This window comes from Oncorhynchus clarkii, chromosome 12 (assembly GCF_045791955.1).
Source record: "Oncorhynchus clarkii lewisi isolate Uvic-CL-2024 chromosome 12, UVic_Ocla_1.0, whole genome shotgun sequence".
Classification (NCBI taxonomy): Eukaryota; Metazoa; Chordata; class Actinopteri; order Salmoniformes; family Salmonidae; genus Oncorhynchus; species Oncorhynchus clarkii.
The window spans coordinates 63210245-63236075 of NC_092158.1; the positions used below are offsets into that span (position 1 = coordinate 63210245).

The window sequence follows — 25831 nt, forward strand, 5'->3', positions numbered from 1 at the left end:
CCACTTGTTGTTGATTCTTCACAAAAAAATACAGTTTTATATCTTTATGTTTGAAGCCTGAAATGTGGCAAAAGGTCGCAAAGTTCAAGGGGGCCGAATACTTTCGCAAGGCACTGTATCTCTTATTCTTATCAGTATTTTTTTAAACTTCACAGTCGGTTAGGGGCTCGTAAGTAAGCATTTCACTGAAAGGTCTACAGCTGTTGTATTTGGCCCAGGTGACTAATACAATTTTATTTTATTTTATTTTGGGTTACAGGGTGTGTTTAAGGGGTGGTGTTCCATGCTTTCATGCTGTTGGCATGAAGTATGACTAAATAGATGTAAATAGTAGAGTATGGTATTTATTATATATTTTTTGTTGGTGTAGTGTTAGATGGTAGGGTATTTGTTGTATTTTGTGTTGTGGTTCTTGATTTTTTTTAAATAAGCAAAGTATAAGGGAGTTATACTCCAGTCTAGTAGGTGGCGGTAATGCAACATGTATTGGATGCCGACCTGCCGTTAAATCTCATCGAAGAAGAGGGTCGATTTCACTGACGCGGTCCGCTTGGAACAATAAATAGAGCGAACAAGGCTCCTTCCAGTTCACAACTCTGGGAAGACGCATGAAGAACTTCTCGCTTCAACAGTGATTGAACGGAACTCTTCTGCCCGCCTCCCGCGCGGTATAACATTCCGGATTGATAACGTAATAATTACTTTAACTGTTTTAGTAAAATAATCTAAGAATCTCTATATTTGTACCGTTCATTTTGATATAAAATGAAAATGGAGTCTCAGGTCCGCCAGAACTATCACCACGATTGCGAAGTTGCAATCAACCGGATGATCAACATGGAGATGTTTGCCTCTTATACTTACACTTCAATGGTAAGGGGACTGTAATTGGCTACCAAGAGGAACAGTTTGTTGCTTTACCTAGTATTATTATGCCTGAGCCTAAATATTTTTCTGTACGCCTAGGCAACAGCTTTGAGGTAGACGTATCATTCAAATAAAGCTCATAAATATATCCTTGGACAGAGCGTATCTCATTGACAGGTTAATTGGTAGGTTACCAAGTCGGCTAATGATTTTCCGGATCCTATTGCTGTGTCAATCATGCTTAGATCCCTCAATAATAGAATGAGTTATATTTGACATGTGTTTCTAAACACACTTGTTTATCCACCCAGGCTTTCTATTTCTCCCGTGACGATGTGGCTCTGCCTGGCTTCGCGCATTTCTTTAAGGAGAACAGCGACGAGGAGCGGGAGCACGCCGACAAGCTACTCTCCTTCCAGAACACGAGAGGTGGACGCATTTTACTCCAGGACATCAAAGTGAGCACCTGAGCGTCGAAAAACACATTTACATTGTATACGGATAGAAAAAAGAAAATACATTTCTTCGTGGAGGAGGGTTCTGTGGTTGAAGTGGTTCTTGTCTCAGTTGAAAAGGTTTTACCTGGAACCAGGTGGTTGATCTATAATCTATGGCAAGTCTAAAGAACCCTTTATAGTCAATATAGGGACTTTTTTTTTCTAACACTGAACTTCAAGTTGTTTTGAATGAGTAGTCATTCATGTTAATACTGAGTTCATTGTAAGGCAGGCCCTGTGTGGCTGCCCTGGTATTAGAGCAAGGTGACCAGAGGAGATAATGTCCTGACTGCTTAGGCCTGAACACACTGCCTCCTTTCCTTCATAACCACTGAACTGAAAGAGCACGAGGGATGTAAACTCCATCTACTCTATCCAAACTCTCCCAGTGTTCATATGATCACTGGCCAATTTCAAATCAAATTGTATTGGTCGCGTGCACTGACTACAACAGGTGTAGACTTTACGGTGACATGTGTACTTACTAGCTCATTCTCAACAATGCAGAGTTAAATATTTGCTAAATAAAAATGGAAATGGTAAAGAATAACAAGGCTTTATTCAAGTACTGAGACCATGTGCAGGGGTACGAGGTAGTTGAGAGAATACAGTAGTTAAGGGTTAAAAGTGACTAGGCGATCAGGATATGTGACTGGTGTCAATGTGTGTGGACTTATGTTGTGTGTGTGTGTGGGGGGGGGGGGGGGGGGGTGTAGACTAGTGAGTGCAATCTCGTCCCAAAGATTCTCTATTGGTTTGAGGACTGTGCAGTGAACTTAACTCGCTGTTCCAGACAATGTTTTTCCACTCAATTGCCCGTGGGAGCCACTTGTTTTTATCTGATTGGCGTAGAGGTCGACTGACTATCATTTTTCAACGCCGATACCGATTATTGGAGGACCAGACAAAGCCGATACCGATTAATCGGCCTATTTGTAATGACACTTACAACAATACTGAATGAACACTTTAATTTTAACTTAATATAATACATCAATACAATCACTTTAGCCTTAAATAAATAATGAAACATGTTTAATTTGGTTTAAATAATGCAACAAAAAAAAGTGTTGAAGGTAAAAGTGTAATATGTGCCAATGTAAAAAAGCTAATGATTAAGTTCCTTGCTCAGAACATGAGAACATAGGAAAGCTGGTGGTTCCTTTTCACATGAGTCTTCAATATTCCCAGGTAAGAAGTTTTAGGTTGTAGTTATTATGACTATTTCTTTCTACTACTTGTATTTCATATACCTTTGACTATTGGATGTTCTTATAGGCACTTTAGTATTGCCAGTGTAACAGTAAAGCTTCCAACCCTCTCTCGCTCGAACCAGGAACACATCGAAGACAGCCACCCTCAAAGCATCGTTACCATCTCTCCACAAAAGCCACGGCCCTTGCATGAGGGCAAGGGGAACAACTACTTCAAGGTCTCAAAGCGAGTGTCACCGATTGAAACTCTATTAGCACGCACCCCGCTAACTAGCTAGCCATTTCACATCGGTTACACCAGCCTAATCTTGGGAGTTGATAAGCTTGAAGTCACAAACCGCTCAATGCTTTAAGCACAGCGATGAGCTGCTGGCAAACGAACAAAAGTACTGTTTGAATGAATGCTTACGAGCCAGCTGCTCAGTCAGACTGCTCTATCAAATCATAGACTTCATTTTAACATAGTAACACAAATGAGCCTTAAATAATTAATATGGTCAAATCCAGAAACAAACATTTCGAAAACAAAACGTTTATTCTTTCAGTTAAATACGGAACCGTTCCATATTTTACCTAACGGGTGGCATCCGCAAGTCTAAATATTCCTGTTACATTGCACAACCTTCAATGTTATGTCATAATTATGTAAAATTAGTTAGCAACGAGTCAGACGGCCCAAACTGCTGCATGTACCCTGACTCTGTTGCACAGAACAAAAGAGAAGTGACACAATTTCCCAAGTTAAATGAAATTCATGTTAGCAGGCAATATTTACTAATATGCAGGTTTAAAAAAAATATATATACTTGTGTAGTGATTTTAAAGTGACGTTTATGGTTAGGTACACATTGGTGCGTTTGTTAAATCACCAATTTGGCGAAGTAGGCTATGATTCAATGATAAATTAACTTATGGCTTAGATCCCGTTAACGGGATCGATATGACAACAGCCAGTGATTGTGCAGGGCGCCAAATTCAAAACAGTTCTCATAATTAAAATTCCTCAAACATCGGAATTCAGCGCTCCGAAACAAAACGAGCCATACAGATATCCGCCATTTTGTGGAGTCAAAGTCAGAAATAGCATTATAAATATTCACTTACCTTTTCTCTTCATCAGAATGGAATCCCAGCTCCACAATAAATGTTTGATTTGTTTGATGAAGTCCATTTATGTCCAAATACCTCCATTTTGTTTGCGTTTAGCCCAGTAATCCAAATTCATGAGGCGCGAGCCGGCAAAGTCAAAAAGTACCGTTACAGTCCGTAGAAACATGTCAAACGATCTATAGAATCAATCTTTAGGATGTTTTTATCATAAATCTTCAATAATGTTTCAACCGGAGAATTCCTTTGTCTTCAGAAATGCAATGGACCGCAAGCTAACTCTCTCGTGAACGCGCATGACCAGCTCATGCCACTCTGGCAGACCTGACTCATTCAGCTCCCATTCCCCCTCCTTCACAGTAGAAGCATCAAACAAGGTTCTGAAGACTGACATCTAGTGGAAGCCTGAAGAAGTGCATTATGACCCCATAGACACTGTATATTGGATAGGCTATTAGTTGAAAAACTACAAACCTCAGACTTCCTACTTCCTGGCTGGATTTCTCTTTTTTTTGCCTGCCATAAGAGTCCTGTTATACTCAGACATCATTCAAACAGTTTTAGAAACTTCAGTGTTTCCTATCCAAATCTACTAATAATATTAGCAACTGGGCCTGAGTAGCAGGCAGTTTACTCCGGGAACCTTAATCATCCAAACTACTCAATACGGCCCCCAGCCATAAGACGTTAAAAGGCACCACGTTGATTATATGCAACGCAGGACAAGCTAGATAATCTAGTAATAACTGCGCATGGTTGATGATAACTAGTGATTATGTTAAGATTGTTTTTTATAAGATCAGTTTAATGCTAGCTAGCACCTTACCGTGGCTCCTTGCTGCACTTGCATAACAGGTAGTCAGCCTGCCACGCAGTCTCCTTGTGGAGTGCAATGTAATCGGCCGTGATCGGTTTCGGAAAATGCAAATGACCGATTCCTATGACATCTTCAAACTCGGCCATTACGATTTATTTTTTTGGACCTCGAGATATGAGTGAAACCCGGTGTGGTTGTCTGCTGTAATAGCCCATCCGTGAGTAGGATCACCGAGTTGTGTGTTCTGAGCTGGGGTTCTGGATACCTTTGGCGTTGCAAGCGCCATTCTCTATCGACTGAGCCACACTGGACCCATGATGTGCTTCATAAACTCCAGCTTATGTGGTTGTTCATATTGACTGTTAAAATGACTAAATCTTGATCTTTCTGCATTGGTTCCAGTTTGTCAGATACTGATTTAACCCTTGACTTTGAATTATGTATAGAAACATCTGCTAGTAGTCCCAAACCCTTCTGTGTTCACTCTGGCCTGTGTAGAAGCCAGAACGTGATGAGTGGGGCAATGGGCTGGAGGCCATGCAGTGTGCTCTGCAGCTGGAGAAGAATGTGAACCAGGCCCTGCTGGACCTGCACAAGATTGCCTCTGACAAGGTTGACCCCCATGTAAGTTATGGTGAAACCACATGTATGTATCACATAGAATACAGGTACTGTCCCAGGAGATGATCAGGTTGTTGTCGCTCTGCTAACTAATGACACATGATTGTGACCTGCCTCTTCACACAAACACACACACAATAGTCCCCAGACTCATGAATGCCACTATACACAATGCAGCTCATGCAGGAGTTAGTCAGCTGCAAACACCTCATTATCTGCCCTTATGCCATTACCACCAGGCGCTTGTGTGTTACTGTATCTACATTAGTCTGTAGTCATTCTCTTTTCTGACCTGTTTTCCCTCTTTAGCTGTGTCACTTCCTGGAGACCCATTACCTGAATGAGCAGGTGGAGGCCATTAAGAAGCTGGGTGACCACATCACCAACCTCACCAAGATGGATGCTGTCAACAACAAGATGGCAGAGTACCTGTTTGACAAGCACACCCTAGGAGGCCAGAGCTAAACCACTTCCAGGCTACGGCCTCCAGCCTCAGACCAGGACTCCTGGCTTCTCTGAGATCCTACTGGCTTTATATTTATCGGGAGGGGAGAGTGTTAAACTGGTGCAGTGTAACACAGCTGTGACATTGATATGTTTTGTTGACAACACTACTGTATTTTGGAGGCAAGGCATCTTGTAAAACAATAAAAAAAAGATCACTAAAGTTGGATGTTTTCTAAGTGTTGACCTGTAGTAATGGATGTATCAGTCTATTCAGGTTCTTTGCTCTGTCTTACTGAGCATCTTCATACCAGTGATAAATACTGATAATTGTAGACCTACTAGTGGCTGAGGGTCATAACAATAGAAGTTCAACATGAGGTTTTATAAAGGATGTTACCTCTCACCACAGAAGGCACTATTACAAGAAATGTGACAGACACCATGTCAATTAAGGGCCCAACTGTCAACTCTACCCATAAGTGAAATGGGTAACCACAGTCAATGTAGACCTTAACTCTGCATCTAAAAAGGTTATTAGACAGCCTCGAGGTAAATCTGTATGCCGCATGGGGCTGCAGCGTAGCCTAGTGGTTAGTGTTGGACTAGTAACTGAAAGGTTGGAAGATCGAATCCCTGAGCTGACAAGCTACAAATCTGTCTTCTGCCCCTGAACAAGGCAGTTAAACCACTGTTCCTAGGCCATCATTGAAAATAAGAATTTGTTCTTAACTGACTTCCCTAGTTAAAGGTCAAATTAAAATTTATCTGATGGGAATTTCCGCTCTTACTGACACAAAATAAATCTTGACTCATTTTGTTTCAGTTGCTAATGCCCAATAGTTCTCCTACCAGCAAACTAACTGAATAATCACAATAATCCTTATGCCTCTCGTTCACCAAGGGCTTATTGGAGCTGTCATTGTTGCAAAGCTACTGGTAATTTACCAAAATTAATGAAGTGTTCTATAATTAACAGGCAGTCTAACTTTGGTAATTTATACTTTAACTGAAAATATTGCTACTTTTCATGTGTCCATTGTGACGACCCTCCCACTCTGTCTGCCGTATTCTGTCTTTGTTCTTGTTTCCTTATTAGGATGCCGGTGGGCGGAGTTGGGAGGGTCGTCAGCTTCATGGGAAACACCTGGGCCAGGTGTCTCCCAGGATAAATAGACCTCTTCCACATTCATGGAGGAGACTCTCTCCATGCAGACACCTTTGTAGATTGTGTTGTGGTTCTTGGTGGCCTTTTGTTTGTTTGCTTTGGCACCTTTCAACACCCTACATTATCACATTCATGCACGCAAAACTCACTTACACTACTGATTACTGATTACACACATCATTGTATATTTTCCTTAGTTGCTTTAGTTAATAAATATATATTTTGTTACTCCTTATCTCCACGTTGTCTCCCTTTGTTACGGGCTTTGAGCCGGTTCGTGACATGGGTTTCTAGTGGATAGACCAGAAGGTTGAATGGGAAAATAGCCTAATTGAATGTTTGATCAACAATGGCATTTTCAATAGTTCTGCCACTCATCCATTTTTCTTAACACAACTGCCACCAACATTTACAACCATGAAATACTAACAAAGTAAAATTGAGTACATTTTTTAAAATTAAAGGTAATGGTTTTCACTAAGTTGGTTTATTTAGGGTAATGTTTTGTGTCTATTTTAAAGTATATTTTACATGTGATAAAGCCACATGGAGGGCCTGAGATTTGTGATAATCTGAAGTACCCAAAAAGGCCACTAGATGGCACCTGACTAAATGACATGTTCCTTAATTAACAAACATTTGTGTTATGGATCCCCTTTCCCTGCTGTCAAGGCAGCAGCTACTCTTCCCGGGGTCCAACGAAATAAAGGCAGTTCTATACATTTAAAAACCCGATGTCGCCACACATGTTTGCCCTCAGGCCACTACTCTACCACATATCGACAACACAAAATACATGTGCGTGTCTATAGTGCATTGTGGCACCTGACCACACGACTGGACAGTAGTCCAGGTGTGACAATACTAGGGCCTGTAGGACCTACCTTGTTGACCGTTAAGAAGGCAGAGCAGTGCTTTATTATGGACAGACCTCTCCCCATCTTAGTTATTGTTGTATCAATATGTTTCGACCATGACAGTTTACAATCTAGGGTAACTCCAATAAGTTTAGACTCAACTTGTTACATTTCCACATTATTCATTACAAGATTTAGTTGAGGTTTAGTGTTTTAATTGTAGGTCCCAAATACAATGCCTTTAGTTTTTGAAATTCATGTATTTAGGACTAACTTATTTCTTGCCACCCATTCTGAAACAGACTGCAGCTCTTAAGGTTTGCAGTGATTACACCTGCTGTGGTAGCTGATATGTATAGTGTTGAGTCATCAGCATACATAGCTTCACTCAGTGCCAGTGGTAAGTCATTAGTAAAGATAGAAACAATAAGGGGCCTAGAAAGCTGCTCTGGGGAATGCCTGACTCTACCTAGATTATGTTGGAGAAGATTCCATTAAAGAACACCCTCTGTGTTCTGTTAGACGGGTAACTCTAGATTCACAATATAGCAGGGGATGTAAAGCCATTATATTTCCAGCAGCAGATTATGATCAATAACATCAAAAGCTGCAAAGAAGTGTTTAAAACAGTTTTTTATGTTTCTGAGTTAAATAATTCTAATTAAATTTAGTTGATTTTGTTTATTTAACTAGGCAAGTCAGTTAAGAACAACTTATTATTTACAATGACAGCCTCCCCTGAACAACACTGGGTCAATTGTGCACATCCCCATGGGATGTAATCCAGCCTGGATTTGAACCAGGGACTGGTTCAAGAGTGGTACCTCTTGCACTGAGATGCAGTGCCTTAGACCACTGCACCACTCGGGAGCCAATTGAATTGGGATCTTCCGAGTTAGGGGAGAGTTTGGCCGGGGTAGGTCGTCATTGTAAAATAAGAATTTGTTCTTTTTTTTATTTAACTTTTATTTAACTACGCAAGTCAGTTAAGAGCAAATTCTTATTTACAATCACAGCCTACCGTGGCCAAACCCTAACCCGGACGGCGCTAGGCCAATTGTGTGCCACCCTGTGGGACTCACAATCACGGCCGGTTGTGATACAGCCTGGAATCTAACCAGGGTTTGTAGTGACGCCTCTAGCACTGAGAGTTATGGAATGGGTAACCATTTACAGTATTACTTACTGTTTATAACTTTTTGCGGCTGGTCACATGATGGACCCGGTTGTGACAACTTAACACATGTTCTCTGGGTTGAACATTACAGAAAAGATTTGCATAAAAGATTTGCATATAAAAATAATAAAGATACTTTGTAAAATACTATTTTAATGCTCTGTTTACCCTTCTGCTAAAACAAGGTCACTTAGAACAACCTGGACTCAGGGGTAGGCGTAACATAGTAAATGTAAATCTGGGATACTCCAATTAGCATGATATGTTTTGATTGGTATGTATTCATTTGTTGAAGTCCATTATCCATTTCTTATGTTATGTTACAAACTGCATTTTGTACAATGTGTTAAGAATTTGAAAACATATGATATGTTATGAATTCCAATTTGTTGTGGCTAATGTTAGGTTGGTTTATCAACTCCCAACCACTTGTTTCTTAACCACACGACTATTTTAAGGTTGACAGGAGAGGAATATGTCACTGCATGAAGATGGTATGTTCTACCGAGATTTGAACTCCGATCGCAGGATTCAGAGTCCTGAACCATCAAACCCAACACAGAGTATTTTCTGAAGTGTTCAGATTTTCCTGTCATCTGTTCCCCCGGCTGAACAGTTGGAGATGAGATGATTGGTAGGCCATGTGAATAATTCAGCACAAAATCAAGGAAGGTTCTACTGATATTTGAACTCGGATCACTGGATTCAAAGAGCAGCGTGCTAAGCATCACACCATATTCTAAATCCAATTGGGTATTGTACAGAAACAAATGTATGCGTTTTTATTTGCAAATGTGTCATTCCTTCACGTGTTGCAAATACTTCCAAAAGACAACAATCTTTGGACAGCTAAATTCTAGATCCACGAGACAGAGTATTTCACATAGTAGGTTGTGCTGAGATTTGAACTCTATTTGCAGGAATCAGAGTGATAACCTTTACAGCGTTGAACCCTGTACTGAATACTCTGTGATGGGTTCAGATTTTACTGTCCTTGGTTCATCGGAAAAACGCAAAACACATTTTCTGGCTTGAACTGGGCTACCCTACCATGCAACAACTTGAAAAACCACATATTTCCAACACGATTGATGTGATGAGGGAGAAAAAAATATTGAATATTTTCAGTTCTTTCGGGGCAGCAAGTTTGCAATTAACAAACATATTAAGCGTTTCCTGTAGGCTAGCCAATCGTGCGTACTGAAGACTGCTTATCTACTCCCACCCACTTGTTTCTTAACCACACGACCATTTTAAAGTTGACAGGAGAGGAGTATGTCACTGCATAAAGATGGTTGGTCATGGTTGAGGTTTCCAGGGTTAGAGTAACATCAGTGCAGAAGTTGTCATATGCTGAGGCAGTTAAGACGTAGAGGAAGATGGGTCAAGGGGGTGAGATCCTAAGAGGAGGGGTGTGAATAGTAGATCTGTACCAGTACAGAGGGATGAACCAACAAGTGATATATTTTTCAGTAAGATTGGACATTTTTGGCATGTATAGTAATGGTAATCAACTGTACTGCAGGAATGGAACGTAAAGTCGCAGGAAGTAGAGGTTAAGGTGGCAGCTGCAGAGAGGTATTTGGGTGTGCGAGACTTGACATCAGAAGAGTTTTATCTCTTATCTCTTATTCTTATCTGTATTTTTTTAACTGCACTGTCGGTTAGGGGCTCGTAAGTAAGCATTTCACTGAAAGGTCTACTGTTGTATTTGGCGCATGTGACTAATAAAATTTGATTGGATTAATTTTGAGTTACAGCGTGTTTTAAGTGGTGGTGTCCCCTCCTTTCATGCTGTTGGCCTGAAGTACGACTAAATAGATGTAAATAGGGGAGTATGGTATTTATTATATATATTTTTGTGAGTGTAGTGTTAGATGGTAGGGCATTTGTTGTATTTTTTGTTGTATGGTTGTTGAATTTTAAAAAAAGCAAAGTATAAGGGAGTTATACTCCAGTCTAGCAGGTGGCGGTAATGCAACATTTATTGGATGCCAACCTGCCATTAAATCTCATCGAAGAAGGTCGATTTCACTGACGCGGTCCGCTTGGAACAATAAATAGAGCGAACAAGGCTTCTTCCAGTTCACAACTCTTGGAAGACGCATGAAGAACTTCTTGCTTCAACAGTGATTGAACGGAACTCTTTTGCCCGCCTCCCGCGCAATATAACATTCCGGACTGATAACGTAACACTTACTTGAACTGTCTTAGTTAAATAATCTAAGAATCTCTATATTTGTACCGTTAATTTTGATATAAAATGAAAATGGAGTCTCAGGTCCGCCAGAACTATCACCACGATTGCGAAGTTGCAATCAACCGGATGATCAACATGGAGATGTTTGCCTCTTATACTTACACTTCAATGGTAAGGGGACTGTAATTGGCTACCAAGAGGAACAGTTTGTTGCTTTACCTAGTATTATTATGCCTGAGCCTAAATATTTTTCTGTACGCCTAGGCAACTGCTTTGAGGTAGACGTGTCATTCAAATAAAGCTCATAAATATATCCTTGGACAGAGCGTATCTCATTGACCGGTTAATTGGCAGGTTAAAAAGTCGGCTAATGATTTTCCGGATCATATTGCTGTGTCAATCATGTTTAGATTCCTCACTAATAGAATGCGTCCTGTTTGACAGTTGTTTCTAAACACACTTTTGTTTATCCACCCAGGCTTTCTATTTCTCCCGCGACGATGTGGCTCTGCCTGGCTTCGCGCATTTCTTCAAGGAGAACAGCGACGAGGAGCTGGAGCACGCCGACAAGCTACTCTCCTTCCAGAACAAGAGAGGTGGACGCATTTTACTCCAGGACATCAAGGTGAGCGCCTGAGCGTCGAAAAACACATTTACATTGTATATTGTATACTGATAGTGATACTGATATACTGATCTAGGGACTTTTTTTTCTAACACTGAACTTCAAGTTTTGGATTAGTAGTCATTCATGTTAATACTGTGTTCATTGTAAGGCAGTCCCTGTGTGGCTGCCCTGGTATTGTAGCAAGGTGACCAGAGGAGATAATGTCCTGACTGCTTAGGCCTGAACACACTGCCTCCTTTCCTTCATAACCACTGAACTGAAAGAGCACGAGGGTGTAACTCCATCTACTCTATCCAAACTCTCCCAATGTTAATATATGATCACTGGCCAATTTCAAATCAAATTGTATTGGTCACGTGCACTGACTACAACAGGTGTAGACTTTACGGTGACATGTGTACTTACTAGCTCATTCCCAACAATGCAGAGTTAAATATTTGCTAAATGGAAATGGTAAAGAATAACAAGGCTTTATTCAAGTACTGAGACCATGTGCAGGGGTACGAGGTAGTTGAGATATAATACAGTAGGTAAGGGTTAAAAGTGACTAGGCGATCAGGATATGTCACTGGTGTCAATATGCGTGTGTGGGCTTAGTGGGGCAAAAAAGTATTTAGTCAGCCACCAATTGTGTAATTTCTCCCACTAAAAGATGAGAGACCTGTAATTTCATCACAGGTACACTTACACTATGACAGACAATTAGAAGAAGGAAAATAACCTCAGGAAAATAACCTCACACTCAACGTCAACAAAACAAAGGAGATGATTGTTGACGTCAGGAAACCGCAGAGGGAGCACCCCACTATCCACATCGATGGGACAGTAGAGGGTAGTATCAAGTTCCTCGGTGTACACATCACGGACAAACTGAATTGGTCCACCCACACAGACAGCGTTGTGAAGAAGGCGCAGCAGCGCCTCTTCAACCTCAGGAGGCTGAAGAAATTCAGCTTGACACCAAAAGCACTCACAAACTTTTACAGATGCACAATCGATAGCATCCTGTTGGGCTGTATCACCGCCTGGTACGGCAACTGCTCCGCCCACAACCGTAAGGCTCTCCAGAGGGTAGTGAGGTCTGCACAACGCAAACTACCTGCCCTCCAGGACACCTACACCACCTGATGTCACAGGAAGGCCATAAAGATCTGCAAGGACAACAACCACCTAAGCCATTTTCTGTTTACCCCGCTATCAACCAGAAGGCGAGTTCATTACAAGTGCATCAAAGCAGGGACCGAGAGACTGGAAAAACAGCTATCTCATGGCCATCAGACTGTTAAACAGCCACCACTGACATTGAGTGGCTGCTGCCAACACACTCACTCAACTCCAGCCACTTTAATAATGGGAATTGATGTAAAATATATCACTAGCCACTTTAAACAATGCTACTTCATATAATGTTTACATTACTAATCTCATATGTATATACTTTCCTCAACACCATCTACTGCATCTTGCCTATGCCGTTCTGTACCATCACTCATTCATATATTTATGTACATATTCTTTATCCCTTTACGTGTGTGTGTGTAAGGTAGGTAGAATTTGTTGGTTATTACTGCATTGTCGGAACTAGAAGCACAAGCATTTCGCTACACTCGCATTAACATCTGCTAACCATTTGTATGTGACAAATCGATTTGATTATAATTTTTCAGCGCCAATACCGATCATTGGAGTACCAGAAAAAGTTGATAGAAAAAGGACGATTAATTTGTAATAATGACAATTACAACACTGAATGAACACTTATTTTTAACTTAATATAATACGTCAATACAATTTTAGCCTCAAATGAGACATTTTCAATATGGTTTAAATAATGCAACAAAAAAGTGTTGAAGGTAAAAGTGCAATATGTGCCATGTAAAAAAGCTAATGATTAAGTTCCTTGCTCAGAACATGAGAACATATGAAGCTGGTGGTTCCTTTTCACGAGTCTTCAATATTCCCAGGTAAGTTGTTTTTAGGGTGTAGTTATTGTAGGACTATTTCTCTCTATACCATTTGTATTCCATATACAGTGGGGAGAGCAAGTGTTTGATACACTGATTTTTGCAGGTTTTCCTACTTACAAAGCATGTAGAGGTCTGTCATTTTTATCATAGGTACACTTCAACTGTGAGGCGTAATCTAAAACAAATCATGATAATCACATGATTTGTAATTCATTTGCATTTTATTGCATGACATAAGTATTTGATCACCTACCAACCAGTAAGAATTCCGGCTCTCACAGACCTGTTAGTTTTTTTAAGAAGCCCTCCTGTTCTCCACCCATTACCTGTATTAACGTTGTCTGCTGTAATAGCCCATCTGTGAGTAGGATCGCCAAGTTGTGTGTTCTGAGCTGGGGTTCTGGAAACCTTTGGTGTTGCAAGCGCTGTTCTCTATCGACTGAGCCACACCGGACACATGATATGCAAGATTTTATGAAGCACATGTGGCTTTTCATAGTGACTGTTAAAGATTGTAATTTTATCTTTCTGCATTTTCCTGTTTGTCAGATAATTAAAAGTCAGTTATACTTATGTGTAGAAACATCTGCTAGTAGTCCCTAATCATCCTGTGTTCTCTCTGTCCTGTGTAGAAGCCAGAACGTGATGAGTGGGGTAATGGGCTGGAGGCCATGCAGTGTGCTCTGCAGCTGGAGAAGAATGTGAACCAGGCCCTGCTGGACCTGCACAAGATTGCCTCAGACAAGGTTGACCCCCATGTAAGTAATATCACAGAATACAGGTACTGTCCCAGGAGATCAGGTTGTTGTCGCTCTGCTAACTAATGACACATGATTGTGACCTGCTTCTTCACACACACACACACACGATAGTCCACAGACTCATGAATGCCACTATACACAATGCAGCTCATGCAGGAGTTAGTCAGCTGCAAACACCTCATCTGCCCTTATGCCATTACCACCAGGCACTTGTGTGTTACTCTATCTACAATAGTCTGTAGTCATTCTCTTTTCTGACCTGTTTTCCCTCTTTAGCTGTGTCACTTCCTGGAGACCCATTACCTGAATGAGCAGGTGGAGGCCATTAAGAAGCTAGGTGACCACATCACAAACCTCACCAAGATGGATGCTGTCAACAACAAGATGGCAGAGTACCTGTTTGACAAGCACACCCTGGGAGGCCAGAGCTAAACCACTTCCATCCCCAGGCTATGGCCTCCAGCCTCAGACCAGGACTCCTGGCTTCTCTGATAGATCCTACTGGCTTTACATTTATAGGGAGGGGAGAGTGTTAAACTGGTGCAGTGTAACACAGCTGTGACATCATGTTTTTGTTGACAACACTACTGTATTTTGGAGGCAAGGCATCTTGTAAAACAATAAAAAAAAGATCACTAAAGTTGGATGTTTTCTAAGTGTTGACCTGTAGTAATGGATGATGTATCAGTCTATTCAGGTTCTTTGCTCTGTCTTACTGATTATCTTCATACCAGTGATAAATACTGACAATTGTAGACCTACTAGTGGCTGAGGGTCATAACAATAGAAGTTCAACATAAGGTTTTATAAAGGATGTTACCTCTCACCACAGAGGGCACTATTACAAGAAATGTGACAGACACCATGTCAATTAAGTGCCCAACTCAACTCTACCCATAAAAGTGAAATGGGTAACTACAGTCAATGTAGACCTTAACTCTGCATCTCAACAGGTTAGACAGCCTTGAAGTAAATGGGGCTGCAGCGTAGCCTAGTGGTTAGTGTTGGTCTAGTAACTGAAAGGTTGGAAGATCGAATCCCTGAGCTGACAAGCTACAAATCTGTCGTTCTGCCCCTGAACAAGGCAGTTAAACCACTGTTTCTAGGCCATCATTGAAAATAAGAATTTGTTCTTAACTGACTTCCCTAGTTAAAGGTCAAATTAAAATGTATTTGATGGGAAGTTCAGCTCTTACTGACACAAAATAAATCTTGACTCATTTTGTTTCAGTTGCTAATGCCCAATAGTTCTCCTACCAGCAAACTAACTGAATAATCACAATAGTAATCCTAATGCCTCTCGTTCACCAAGGGCTTATTGTAGCTGTCATTGTTGCAAAGCTACTGGTAATTTACCAAAATTAATGAAGTGTTCTATAATTAACAGGCAGTCTAACTTTGGTAATTTATACTTTAACTGAAAATATTGCTACTTTTCATGTGTCCATATTGTACATGGGTTTCTAGTGGATAGACCAGAAGGTTGAATGGGGAAAATAGCCTAATTAAATGTGATCAACAATGGCATTTTCAATAATTCTGCCACTCATCCATTTTTCTTTACAACTGCCACCAACATTTACAACCATGAAATACTGACAAGGTAAAATTGACTATAAAAATTAAAGGTAATGGTGTTCACTAATTTGATGGTTTATTTAGTGTAATGGTTTGTGTCTTTCTATTGTAAAGTTTATTTTACATGTGATAAAGCCACACGGAGGGCCTGAGATTTGTGATAATCTGAAGTACCCAAAAAGGCCACTAGATGGCACCTGACTAAATGACGTTCCTTAATTAACAAACATTTGTGTTATGGATCCCTTTTCCCTGCTGTCAAGGCAGCAGCTACTCTTCCCAGGGTCCAGCGAAATAAAGGCAGTTCTATACATTAACGTTACATTACAAAACAGATATCACCACACGTTGACCCGCAGGCCACTACTCTACCACATATCTACAACAAGAAATCCATGTGTGTGTCTATAAAGAATGTGTTTTTATATTTTTAAATATGATTTTACTGCTTGCTTGAGTTACTTGATGTGGAATAGTAGCCACGTCATGTTTCTATGTAGTACTGTGCACCTCCCATAGTCTGTTCTGGACTTGGGGACTGTGAAGAGACCTGGTGGCATGTCTTGTGGAGTATGCATTGGTGTCTGAGTTGTGCTAGTAGTTTAAACTGACAGCTCGGTGCATTCAACATTTCAATACTTCTCACAAACACAAGTAGTGATTAAGTAAATCTCTCCTCTGCTTTGAGCCATGAGAGATTGACATGCATATTAATGTTAGCTCTCTGTGTACATTTAAGGGTGAGCCGTGCTGCCCAGTTCTTGGCCAATTGTAATTTTCCTAAGTCCCTCTTTGTGGCACCTGACCACACGACTGGACAGTAGTCCAGGTTCCGACAAAACTAGGGCCTACCTTGTTGATCGTTGTTAAGAAGGCAGAGCAGTGCTTTATTATGGACAGATCTCTCCCCATCTTAGTTATTGTTGTATCAATATGTTTTGACCATGACAGTTTACAATACAGGGTAACTCCAATAAATTTAGTCTCCTCAACTTGTTACATTTCCACATTATTCATTACAATATTTAGTTGTGGTTTAGTGTTTAATTTTAGGTCCCAAATACAATGCCTTTAGTTTTTGAAATTCATGTATTTAGGACTAACTTATTTATTGCCGCCCATTCAGAAACTGACTGCAGCTCTTAAGGTTTGCTGTGGTAGCTGATGTGTATAGTGTTGAGTCATCAGCATACATAGACACACAGGCTTCACTCAACGCCAGTGGCAAGTCATTAGTAAAATTAGAAAAAATAAGGGGCCTAGAAAGCTGCTCTGGGGAATGCCTGACTCTACCTAGATTATGTTGGAGAGGATTCCATTAAAGAACACCCTCTGTGTTCTGTTAGACAAGTAACTCTAGATCCACAATATATTTGGGGATGTAAAGCCATAACACTTATGCTTTTTCCAGCAGCAGATTATGATCAATAATGTCAAAAGCTGCAGAGATGTGTTTAAAACGTGTTTTTCTTTAAATAATTTAACTAGGCAAGTCAATTACAAACAACTTCTTCTTTACAATGATGGCCGACACTGGGTCTGTTGTGGGTCACCCTATGCTTATTAGTAACTGGAATAAGTAATTTCATAAATGTGTCAAGTGCAGCATCTGGTTGCTGCTCATTACACACCACAGAACAGCAAATATTCTTTACATCTTCAACATAGGACTCACTACCTTTGCGATCCTAACTAAGCTGTCATTTTTGACTGAGACTGTAAAAGCATGCTTTAAGCCATGTACATTTGTTGATTGCTAATCAAACAATGGTTTGCACTTAGTGGGACTATCTTTTGTTTTCAACAGGACAATGACCCAACACACCTCCAGGCTGTGTAAGGGCTATTTGACCAAGAAGGAGAGTGATGAAGTGCTGCATCAGATGACCTGGCCTCCACAATCACCCAACCTCAACCCAAAAATCAGATAAAGCAACACCTCACGACACAACGCCTCTCCCATATTTGACCTCTATAGTTTGTGTGTATGCATTGATATGTAAGCTATGTGTGTCTTTAAAAAAATGTATGTAGTTGTGTCCTTGAGCTGTTCTTGTCTATTGATGTTGTGTATTATGTTATGTTTCATGTTTTGTGTGGACCCCAGGAAGAGTAGCTGCTGCTTTTGCAACAGCGAATGGGGATCTTAATAAAATACCAAATTGAGATTGTTTGGGATGAGTTGGACTGCAGAGTGAAGGAAAACCAGCCAACAAGTGCTCAGCATATGTGGGAACTCCTTCAAGACTGTTGGAAAAGCATTCCAGGTGAAGCTGGTTGAGAGAATGCCAAGAGTGTGCAAAGTTGTCATCAAGGCAAATGCGTGGCTACTATGAAGAATCTAAAATCTATTTGAAATATATAACTTTTTTGGTTACTACATGATTCCATATGTATTATTTCATAGTTCTGATGTCTTCACTATTATTCCACAATGTGCTAAATAGTACAAATAAAGAAACACCATTGAATGAATAGGTGTGTCCAAACTTTTGACTTGTACTGTATATGCTGCAATAGTCTATGTGTGGGGGGACTGGTGTAATTCTCCTGTCTTATCTGTATGCTCTCTCCTCCCCTCCCCCGTCCCGGAGGACCTGAGCCCAACGCCCATGCCTCAGAACTACCTGGCCTGAAGACTCCCCAGTCCACCTGGTTGTGCTGCTGCTCCAGTTTCTGCTGTTCTGCCTGCAGCTATGGAACCCTGACCTGTTCACCAGACATGTTCCTGCTGTTTCGTTTCTCCTCTGTCTCCATCTACCTCTCAACCTCTGAATGCTGGGCTATGAAAAGTTAATTGACATTTACTCCTGAGGTGCTGACCTGTTGTGTCCTCTATAACCACTGTGATTATTATTTGACCCTGCTTGTCTAAACATCTTGAAGAACGATCTGGCCTTAATGGTCATATACAGTACATTCAGAAAGTATTCAGACCCCTTGACCTTTTTCTACATTTTGTTAAAGAAGTTAAAGCCTTATTCTAAAATAGATTAATAGTTTTTCCCCCTCATCAGTCTACACACAATACCCCATAATGACAAAGCAAAAACAGGTTTTTAGACATTCTTGCTCATTTATAATGATTTTTTTTAATGGAAATATTACATTTACATGTATTCAGACCCTTTACTCAGTACTTTGTTGCAGCGATTACAGCCTCGAGTGTTCTTGGGTATGATGCTACAAGCTTGGCACACCTGCATTCTTCTGTGCAGATCCTCTCAAGCTCTGTCAGGTTGGATGGGGAGCGTCGCTACAGAGCTATTTTCAGTTCTCCCCAGAGATGTCCGATCAGGTTCATGTCCGGCTGGGTCTGGCTGGGTCACTCAATGACATTCAGAGACTTGTCTCGAAGCCACTCCTTCGTTGTCTTGGCTGTGTGCTTAGGGTCGTTGTCCTGTTGGAAGTTGTACCTTCGCCCCAGTCTGAGGTCCTGAGCACTCTGGAGAAGGTTTTCATCAAGGATCTCTCTGTACTTTTCTCTGATCCTCTTTCCCTCGATCCTCACTAGTCTCACAGTCCCTGCCACTGAAAAACATCCACACAGCATGATGCTGCATCACCATAATTCACCGTAGGGTTGATGCCGGGTTTCCTCCAGACGTGACGCTTGGCATTCAATCCAAAGAGTTCAGTCTTGGTTTCATTAGACCAGAGAATAATTTTTCTCGTGGTCTGAGAGTCTTTAGATGCATTTTGCCAAAATCTAAGCGGGCTGTCATGTGACTTTTACAGAGGAGTGTCTTCCGTCTGGCCACTCTACCATAAAGTTCTGATTGGTGGAGTGCTGCAGAGATGGTTGTCCTTCTGGAAGGTTCCCCCATCTACACAGAGGAACTCTAGAGCTCTGTCAGGGTGACCGTCGGGTTCTTGGTCACCTCCCGGACCAAGGCCCTTCTCCTCCAATGGCTCAGTTTGGCTGGGCGGCCAGCTCTAGGAAGAATCTTAGTGGTTCCAAACTTGTTCCATTCATGAATGATGGAGGCCACTGTGTTCTTGGGGACCATCAATGCTGCAGACATTTTTTGGTACCCTTCTCCAGATCTGTGCCTAGACAAAATCCTGTCTTGGAGCTCTATGAACAATTCCTTGGACCTCATGGCTTGTTTGTTTTTTTGCTCTGACATGCACTGGCAACTGTGGGACCTTTAATATACAGTTGTGTGCCTTTCCAAATCATGTCCAATCAATTGAATGTAACACACATGGACTCCAATCAAGTTGTAGAAATGTCTCAAGGATGATCAATGGTAACAGGATGCACCTGGGTCTCATAGCAAAGGGTCTGAATACTTATGTAATAAGGTATTTCTCGTTTTTGCAAACATTTCTAAAAACCTGTTTTCACTTTGTCATTATGTGGTATTGGGTGTAGATTTATGAGGGGGAAAAGAATGTATTCATTTTAGAATAAGGTTGTAACGTAATAAAATGTGGAAAAAGTCATGGCGTCTGAAATCTTTCCGAATGCACTGTATCATACTAAATGGCGGGATTCAAACTGACATCCCAAATCCTACAAATTTCCCCTGATGCCCTTGTGCACAGTCATTTCACAACATTTCTTAATATAATCAGGGGAGAAACACACCAAGAAAGAACCTTTGATGGTCACTGTTAAGAGGAAGATCCCAGCTTTCCATTCCTCCTACATTTATTTCTGCTTTTAAAAATAAGTGAACTGCACCATTTTAAAACCTGAGTTTTTAGAAACAGCTTGGTTTAGACGTTACAGGGGGTATACATATACAGCAATGCATCGCTTAGCCGTGTTAGCATCGCCCAGAGTGGCTTGCCAAGTGTTTGTTAGCAAGCTAACACAGGCTAGGTATCAACAGCCAATCCAGTAGGAGTTGGAAACTACAGTGAGCTTCTATTGGTCAATCGTGCCATGATCTTGCAGAGTATTAGCATAAACTGCATGGTTGCGTCCAGTAAAACGAAACAATGGGCAGCATTGAATTCAACGGACACGGTAAAGTGCTGAACAAACAAATGAAAAATGGTAATTTCCCTCAGAGGGCTAAATGTATTTTATTTTAATTTAATTTATTTATCTAGGCAAGTCAGTTAAGAACAAATTCTTATTTACAATGACGGCCTACCAAAAGGCAAAATACCTTTCACGACAAGAGAGACAACACAACAATACATAAAGAGAGACCTAAGACAACAACATAGAATCATAGGCAGTAACATGAGTCCACTGTAACAGATAGGCCTACATTATTCCGTTTTTATACATTCCTGGCTGAGTACCAGTGGAAAGTTTGGGACAGTCAAGTCAGCAATAGTCTATGTTGCTAGCAACAAGATAGTGTTTTGTGTTCATGATCTAACTCACTGGTTCTCCATCCTGGTCCTAGGGACCCAAAGGGGTGCACATTTTTGTTTTTGCCCTAGCACTACACAGCTGATTCAAATGATCAACTCATTAAAAGGCTTTGATTTGAATCAGCTGTGTAGTGCTTGGGGAAAAAAACTAAAAAGTGCACCCCTTTGGGTCCCCAGGACCAGGTTTGAGAACCACTGATCTAGCTAATGATTAGCACACTGGGGTAAATGTAGATGGGCAACCCCATGCAACCCCATAATACAGGTTATCATGCTTATTGCTAATGAACACACCTGCCTGATAATATGGACCGATATGGTATTGAGATAATTTCTACAAAGTAAAATTATATTTTAGATGGTGTTAGCATAATTTTATTTTCATTCATTTTGGAGTAATAAAATTAGTCTGAAAAGTCCAAAGTAATTAGAATCTCTGTTTCCAGGTTAGACCAACACAATACTTTTATTCATAACAGAATCTTCAGCCTATTAGGACTGGACATGAATTCCTATACAACGGATGGGTCCCATTATGCCTGGCGAAAACCAAACACTGCATTCCACAGTAAGAACATCATACCAACGGTCAAGCATAGTGGTGGTAGTGTGATGGGCTGGAGATGCTTTGATGCCTCAGGACCTTGATGACTTGCCTTAATAGAAGGAACCATGAATTCCGCTCTGTATCAGAGAGTTCTACAGCAGAATGTCAGGCCATCCGTCTGTGAGCTGAAGCTGAAGCTCAGCTGGGTCATGCAGCAAGACAATGATCCAAAACACACAATCAAGTCTACATGGAAATGGTTAAAAAAAACAATACATTTTACGTTTTTGGAATGGCCTAGTCAAAGTCCAGACCTAATCCCAATTTAGATGTAGTGGCCAGACTTGAAATGAGCTTGAAAACCCAACAAATTACGCTGAGTTAAAGAAGTTCTGCATGCAAGAGTGGGACAGAATTCCTCCACAGCAATGTGAGAGACTGATCAACAACTACAGGAAGCATTTGGTTGCAGTCACTGCAGCTGAAGGTGGCAATACCCGTTATTGAGTGTAAGGGGGCAATTACTTTTTCACACAGGGGAATTGGGCGTTGTGTAACTTGGTTAATTAAATAAATAAAATAAGTATATTTTTTGTTGTTGTTATTTGTAAACTCATGTTCCCTTTATCTAATATTAGGTTTTGGTTGAAGATCTGATAACATTCAGTTTCAAAAATATGCAAAAATATAGAAAATCATTAAGGGGGCAGTTATTTGTACTTTTTTTACGGCACTGTATATATACACTGAGCGTATAAAACATTAAGAACAACTTCCTAATATTGAGTTGCAAACACCCCCTTTACCCTCAGAACAGCCTCAATTCGTTGGGGGCAAGGACTCGTTCTACAGGGTGTCGACAGCGTTCTACAAGGATGCTGGTTCATGTTGACTCCAATGCTTCCCACAGTTGTGTTAAATTGGCTGGATGTCCCTATATGAGGTGGATCATTCTTGATACACACAGGAAATTATTGAGTGTGAAAAACCAAGGGGTTTGGTGGTGATTTTCTAAACTGTTAGTTAGACCAACAGTTTAACGTAATATTGAAAAATATTGTTACTTGAGTTGTGATTGGGGTATATTGGCCAAATGATCAGGAAAGTTGGTGTATCTTCCATCATTCATCAGAAACAACCATATTACAGCCATTTGTTTAAAATGCTGTCACGTTCTGACCTTAGTTCCTTTGTTATGTCTTTGTTTTAGTATGGTCAGGGCATGAGTTGGGTGGGTTGTCTATGTTCGTTTTTCTATAATTTGGGATTTCTGTGTTCGGCCTAATATGGTTCTCAATCAGAGGCAGCTGTCAATCAGTGTCCCTGATTGAGAATCATACTTAGGTAGCCTGGTTTCACTTTTGAGTTGTGGGTGTTTGTCTTCCGTGTCAGTGTTCGTTACCACACGGGACTGTTTATTCACGTTTATTGTTTTGTTCCAGTGTTCTGTTGTGTTTGATTAAACATTATAGACACTTACCACGCTGTGCATTGGTCCTTCAATCATTCTCACTACTCCTCCTCAGAAGAGGAGGACGAGATCCCTTACAGAAACACCCACCACCAAAGGACCAAGCAGCGTGGTAACGGGCAGCAGCAGCAGCGAGATCAAGACTCCTGGACATGGGAGGAGATTCTGGACGGCAAGGGACCATGGGCACAGCTGGGAGAATATCGCCGCCCCAAGGCAGAGCTAGAGGCAGCGAAAGTCGAGAGGCGGCGTTATGATGAGGCAGCACGGCAGCGCGGCTGGAAGCCAGAGAGGCAGCCCCAAACATTTCTAGGGGGGTCACACGGGGAGTGTGGCGAAGTCAGGTAGGAGACCTGCGCCAACTTCCCGTGCTTACCGGAGAGTGAGAGGGACCGGGCAGGCACCGTGTTATGCGGGGGAGCGCACCGTGTCCCCAGTACGCAGTGCTCAGCCCGGTGCGGTACATTGCTGCGCCTCGTATCGGCCGGGCTAGAGTGAGCATTGAGCCAGGTGCCATGAAGCCGGCTCAGCGCATCTGGTCTCCAGTGCGTCTCCTCGGGCCGGTGTACATGGCACCAGACTTACGCATGGTGTCCCCGGTTCGCCAGCACAGCCCAGTGTGGGCTATTCCACCTCGCCGCACTGGCCTGGCTATGGGGAGCATTCAACCAGGTAAGGTTGGGAAGGCTCAGTGCTCAAGAGCTCCAGTGCGCCTTCACGGTCCGGTCTATCTGGTACCACCTCCATGCACCAGCCCTTCGGTGGCAGCCCCCCGCACCAGGCTGTCTCTCTGTCTCCTCCCTACAGGTGCTACCGCCTGTCCAGCGCTGCCAGAGTCTCCCGCCCGCCCGGCGCTGCCGGAGTCTCCCACCCGCCCGCCCGGCGCTGCCGGAGTCTCCCGCCCGCCCTCCCGGCGCTGCCGGAGTCTCCCACCCGCCCGCCCGGCGCTGCCGGAGTCTCCCGCACGTCCGGCGCTGCCGGAGTCTCCCGTCCGTCCGGCGCTGCCGGAGTCTCCCGTCCATTCGGGACCCATTACTAGGGTCCCCAGTCTGAGGTTGGCGGCGAGGGTTGCATTTCGAAAGAGGCCACGGAGGCGGTTGAGGAGGTGGACAAAGACTAGGGTGGAGTGGGGTCCACGTCCCGCGCAAGAGCCGCCACCGCGGACAGATACCCACCCAGACCCTCCCCTATAGGTTTAGGTTTTGGGGCCAGAGTTCGCACCTTTGGAGGGGGGTACTGTCACGTTCTGACCTTAGTTCCTTAATGTCTTTGTTTTAGTATGGTCAGGGCGTGAGTTGGGTGGGTTGTCTATGTTCGTTTTTCTATCATTTGGGATTTCTGTGTTCGGCCTAGTATGGTTCTCAATCAGAGGCAGCTGTCAATCGTTGTCCCTGATTGAGAATCATACTTAGGTAGCCTGGTTTCACTTTTGAGTTGTGGGTGTTTGTCTTCCATGTCAGTGTTTGTTACCACACGGGACTGTTTCGTTTATTCACGTTTATTGTTTTGTTCCAGTGTTCTGTTGTGTTTCATTAATAAACATTATGGACACTTACCACGCTACGCATTGGTCCTCCAATCCTTCTCGCTACTCCTCCTCAGAAGAGCAGGACGAGATCCCTTACAAATGCCTTAGTAAGTTACATAGTTTATGTTACTACTGTTCTCTCCTTCTTACCTTTTTTTCCTAGTCTCAGCAAGTTTTTGCCCACTCACCACCGCTCAAGTCTGATTCCACAATCATGAGACCCAGTCGCCTTCCACCATTGTCACGGTGATAGCGGAAAATAATGGCCTTCAGGCCAAAGATGGTGGATAAATGAAGGTAGTTCACTCAGGCCTTTTACCACTGTCTGCTGAAGGGGAGGGGGGTTCTCCATAAACACCAATGCGATAACGGTCTGCTTTGTCCTTGACTTCCATTGAAACAGAACCATTGAGGGAGTGAGCATCTTGCTTCCTCTTCTGTTTTTGCTTGAGACTCCAGAATGCTGAGTCACAATGACAAGGCAGAAATACAGCCAGGGCAGAGCCTGAGTCAGTCCATACTGTAGTAGAACCAACGGGAGGTTATGACAGGAGAAGGAGTGGGAAGGAGGGAGAGAAATAGGAATAGAGAGGGAGGGGAAAAGAGTACAGACTAAAAACGCTGTGTCACCCTTCAGAACTTCAAGAGAAAGAGTTCTGTAATGGTTAATCATTTACAGTACTACTATCACTTCTGTTTATAACTTTAAATTAAGAACATTCTTAGTTAGTACGATTACTTTGTAATGCTAAGAGATGGATAAAAATGCACAGGGTGGGTACCTGGAGGAAAATAGGGGAGGGTCATGCTTTTTCAATTTCAGTCAAGGGGAGAGTTTAGTATTTTTATTTTTTTATTTAGTCCAGGGGAGGGTTTAGTATTTTTTATTGTTTTATTTAGTCCAGGGGAGGGTCATGAAATTTGTAATTAATGAATTTTCAATATTTCTCAGTGTTTTAGAATTAGTTGCTTATTAGGCTATATATCGATACCCTGATTCCACCCTGATTCCACTCTGCTGGGAGTGAAATATGGCTACAAAGTG

General features: G+C 41.9%; 2 protein-coding genes across 2 annotated transcripts; both read left to right on the forward strand.

The window, feature by feature from the left end:
- The first annotated feature begins 513 nt into the window (after positions 1 to 513).
- Positions 514 to 6970, forward strand: LOC139420932 (ferritin, middle subunit-like). Its single transcript, XM_071171356.1, has 4 exons — positions 514 to 873; positions 1179 to 1325; positions 5001 to 5126; positions 5433 to 6970. The coding sequence occupies exons 1-4, from the start codon at positions 766 to 768 to the stop codon at positions 5586 to 5588; spliced, it is 537 nt and encodes a 178-aa protein (XP_071027457.1). The 5' UTR covers positions 514 to 765; the 3' UTR covers positions 5589 to 6970.
- Positions 6971 to 10783: 3813 nt separating this feature from the next.
- Positions 10784 to 15970, forward strand: LOC139420936 (ferritin, middle subunit-like). Its single transcript, XM_071171360.1, has 4 exons — positions 10784 to 11140; positions 11448 to 11594; positions 14197 to 14322; positions 14602 to 15970. Exons 1-4 carry the CDS (start codon positions 11033 to 11035, stop codon positions 14755 to 14757), a joined length of 537 nt encoding a protein of 178 aa, XP_071027461.1. The 5' UTR covers positions 10784 to 11032; the 3' UTR covers positions 14758 to 15970.
- Positions 15971 to 25831: the final 9861 nt, after the last annotated feature.

What these genes read in the sequence shown, in the direction of transcription:
- LOC139420932 (XM_071171356.1), top strand. Translation starts at nt 766, where the DNA reads ATGAAAATGGAGTCTCAGGTCCGCCAGAACTATCACCACGATTGCGAA. An exon ending in CTTATACTTACACTTCAATG is followed by an intron (nt 874 to 1,178) that starts GTAAGGGGACTG and finishes TTATCCACCCAG; the next exon opens with GCTTTCTATTTCTCCCGTGA. An exon ending in TTTTACTCCAGGACATCAAA is followed by an intron (nt 1,326 to 5,000) that starts GTGAGCACCTGA and finishes TGGCCTGTGTAG; the next exon opens with AAGCCAGAACGTGATGAGTG.
- LOC139420936 (XM_071171360.1), top strand. Translation starts at nt 11,033, where the DNA reads ATGAAAATGGAGTCTCAGGTCCGCCAGAACTATCACCACGATTGCGAA. An exon ending in TTTTACTCCAGGACATCAAG is followed by an intron (nt 11,595 to 14,196) that starts GTGAGCGCCTGA and finishes TGTCCTGTGTAG; the next exon opens with AAGCCAGAACGTGATGAGTG. An exon ending in CAGACAAGGTTGACCCCCAT is followed by an intron (nt 14,323 to 14,601) that starts GTAAGTAATATC and finishes TTCCCTCTTTAG; the next exon opens with CTGTGTCACTTCCTGGAGAC.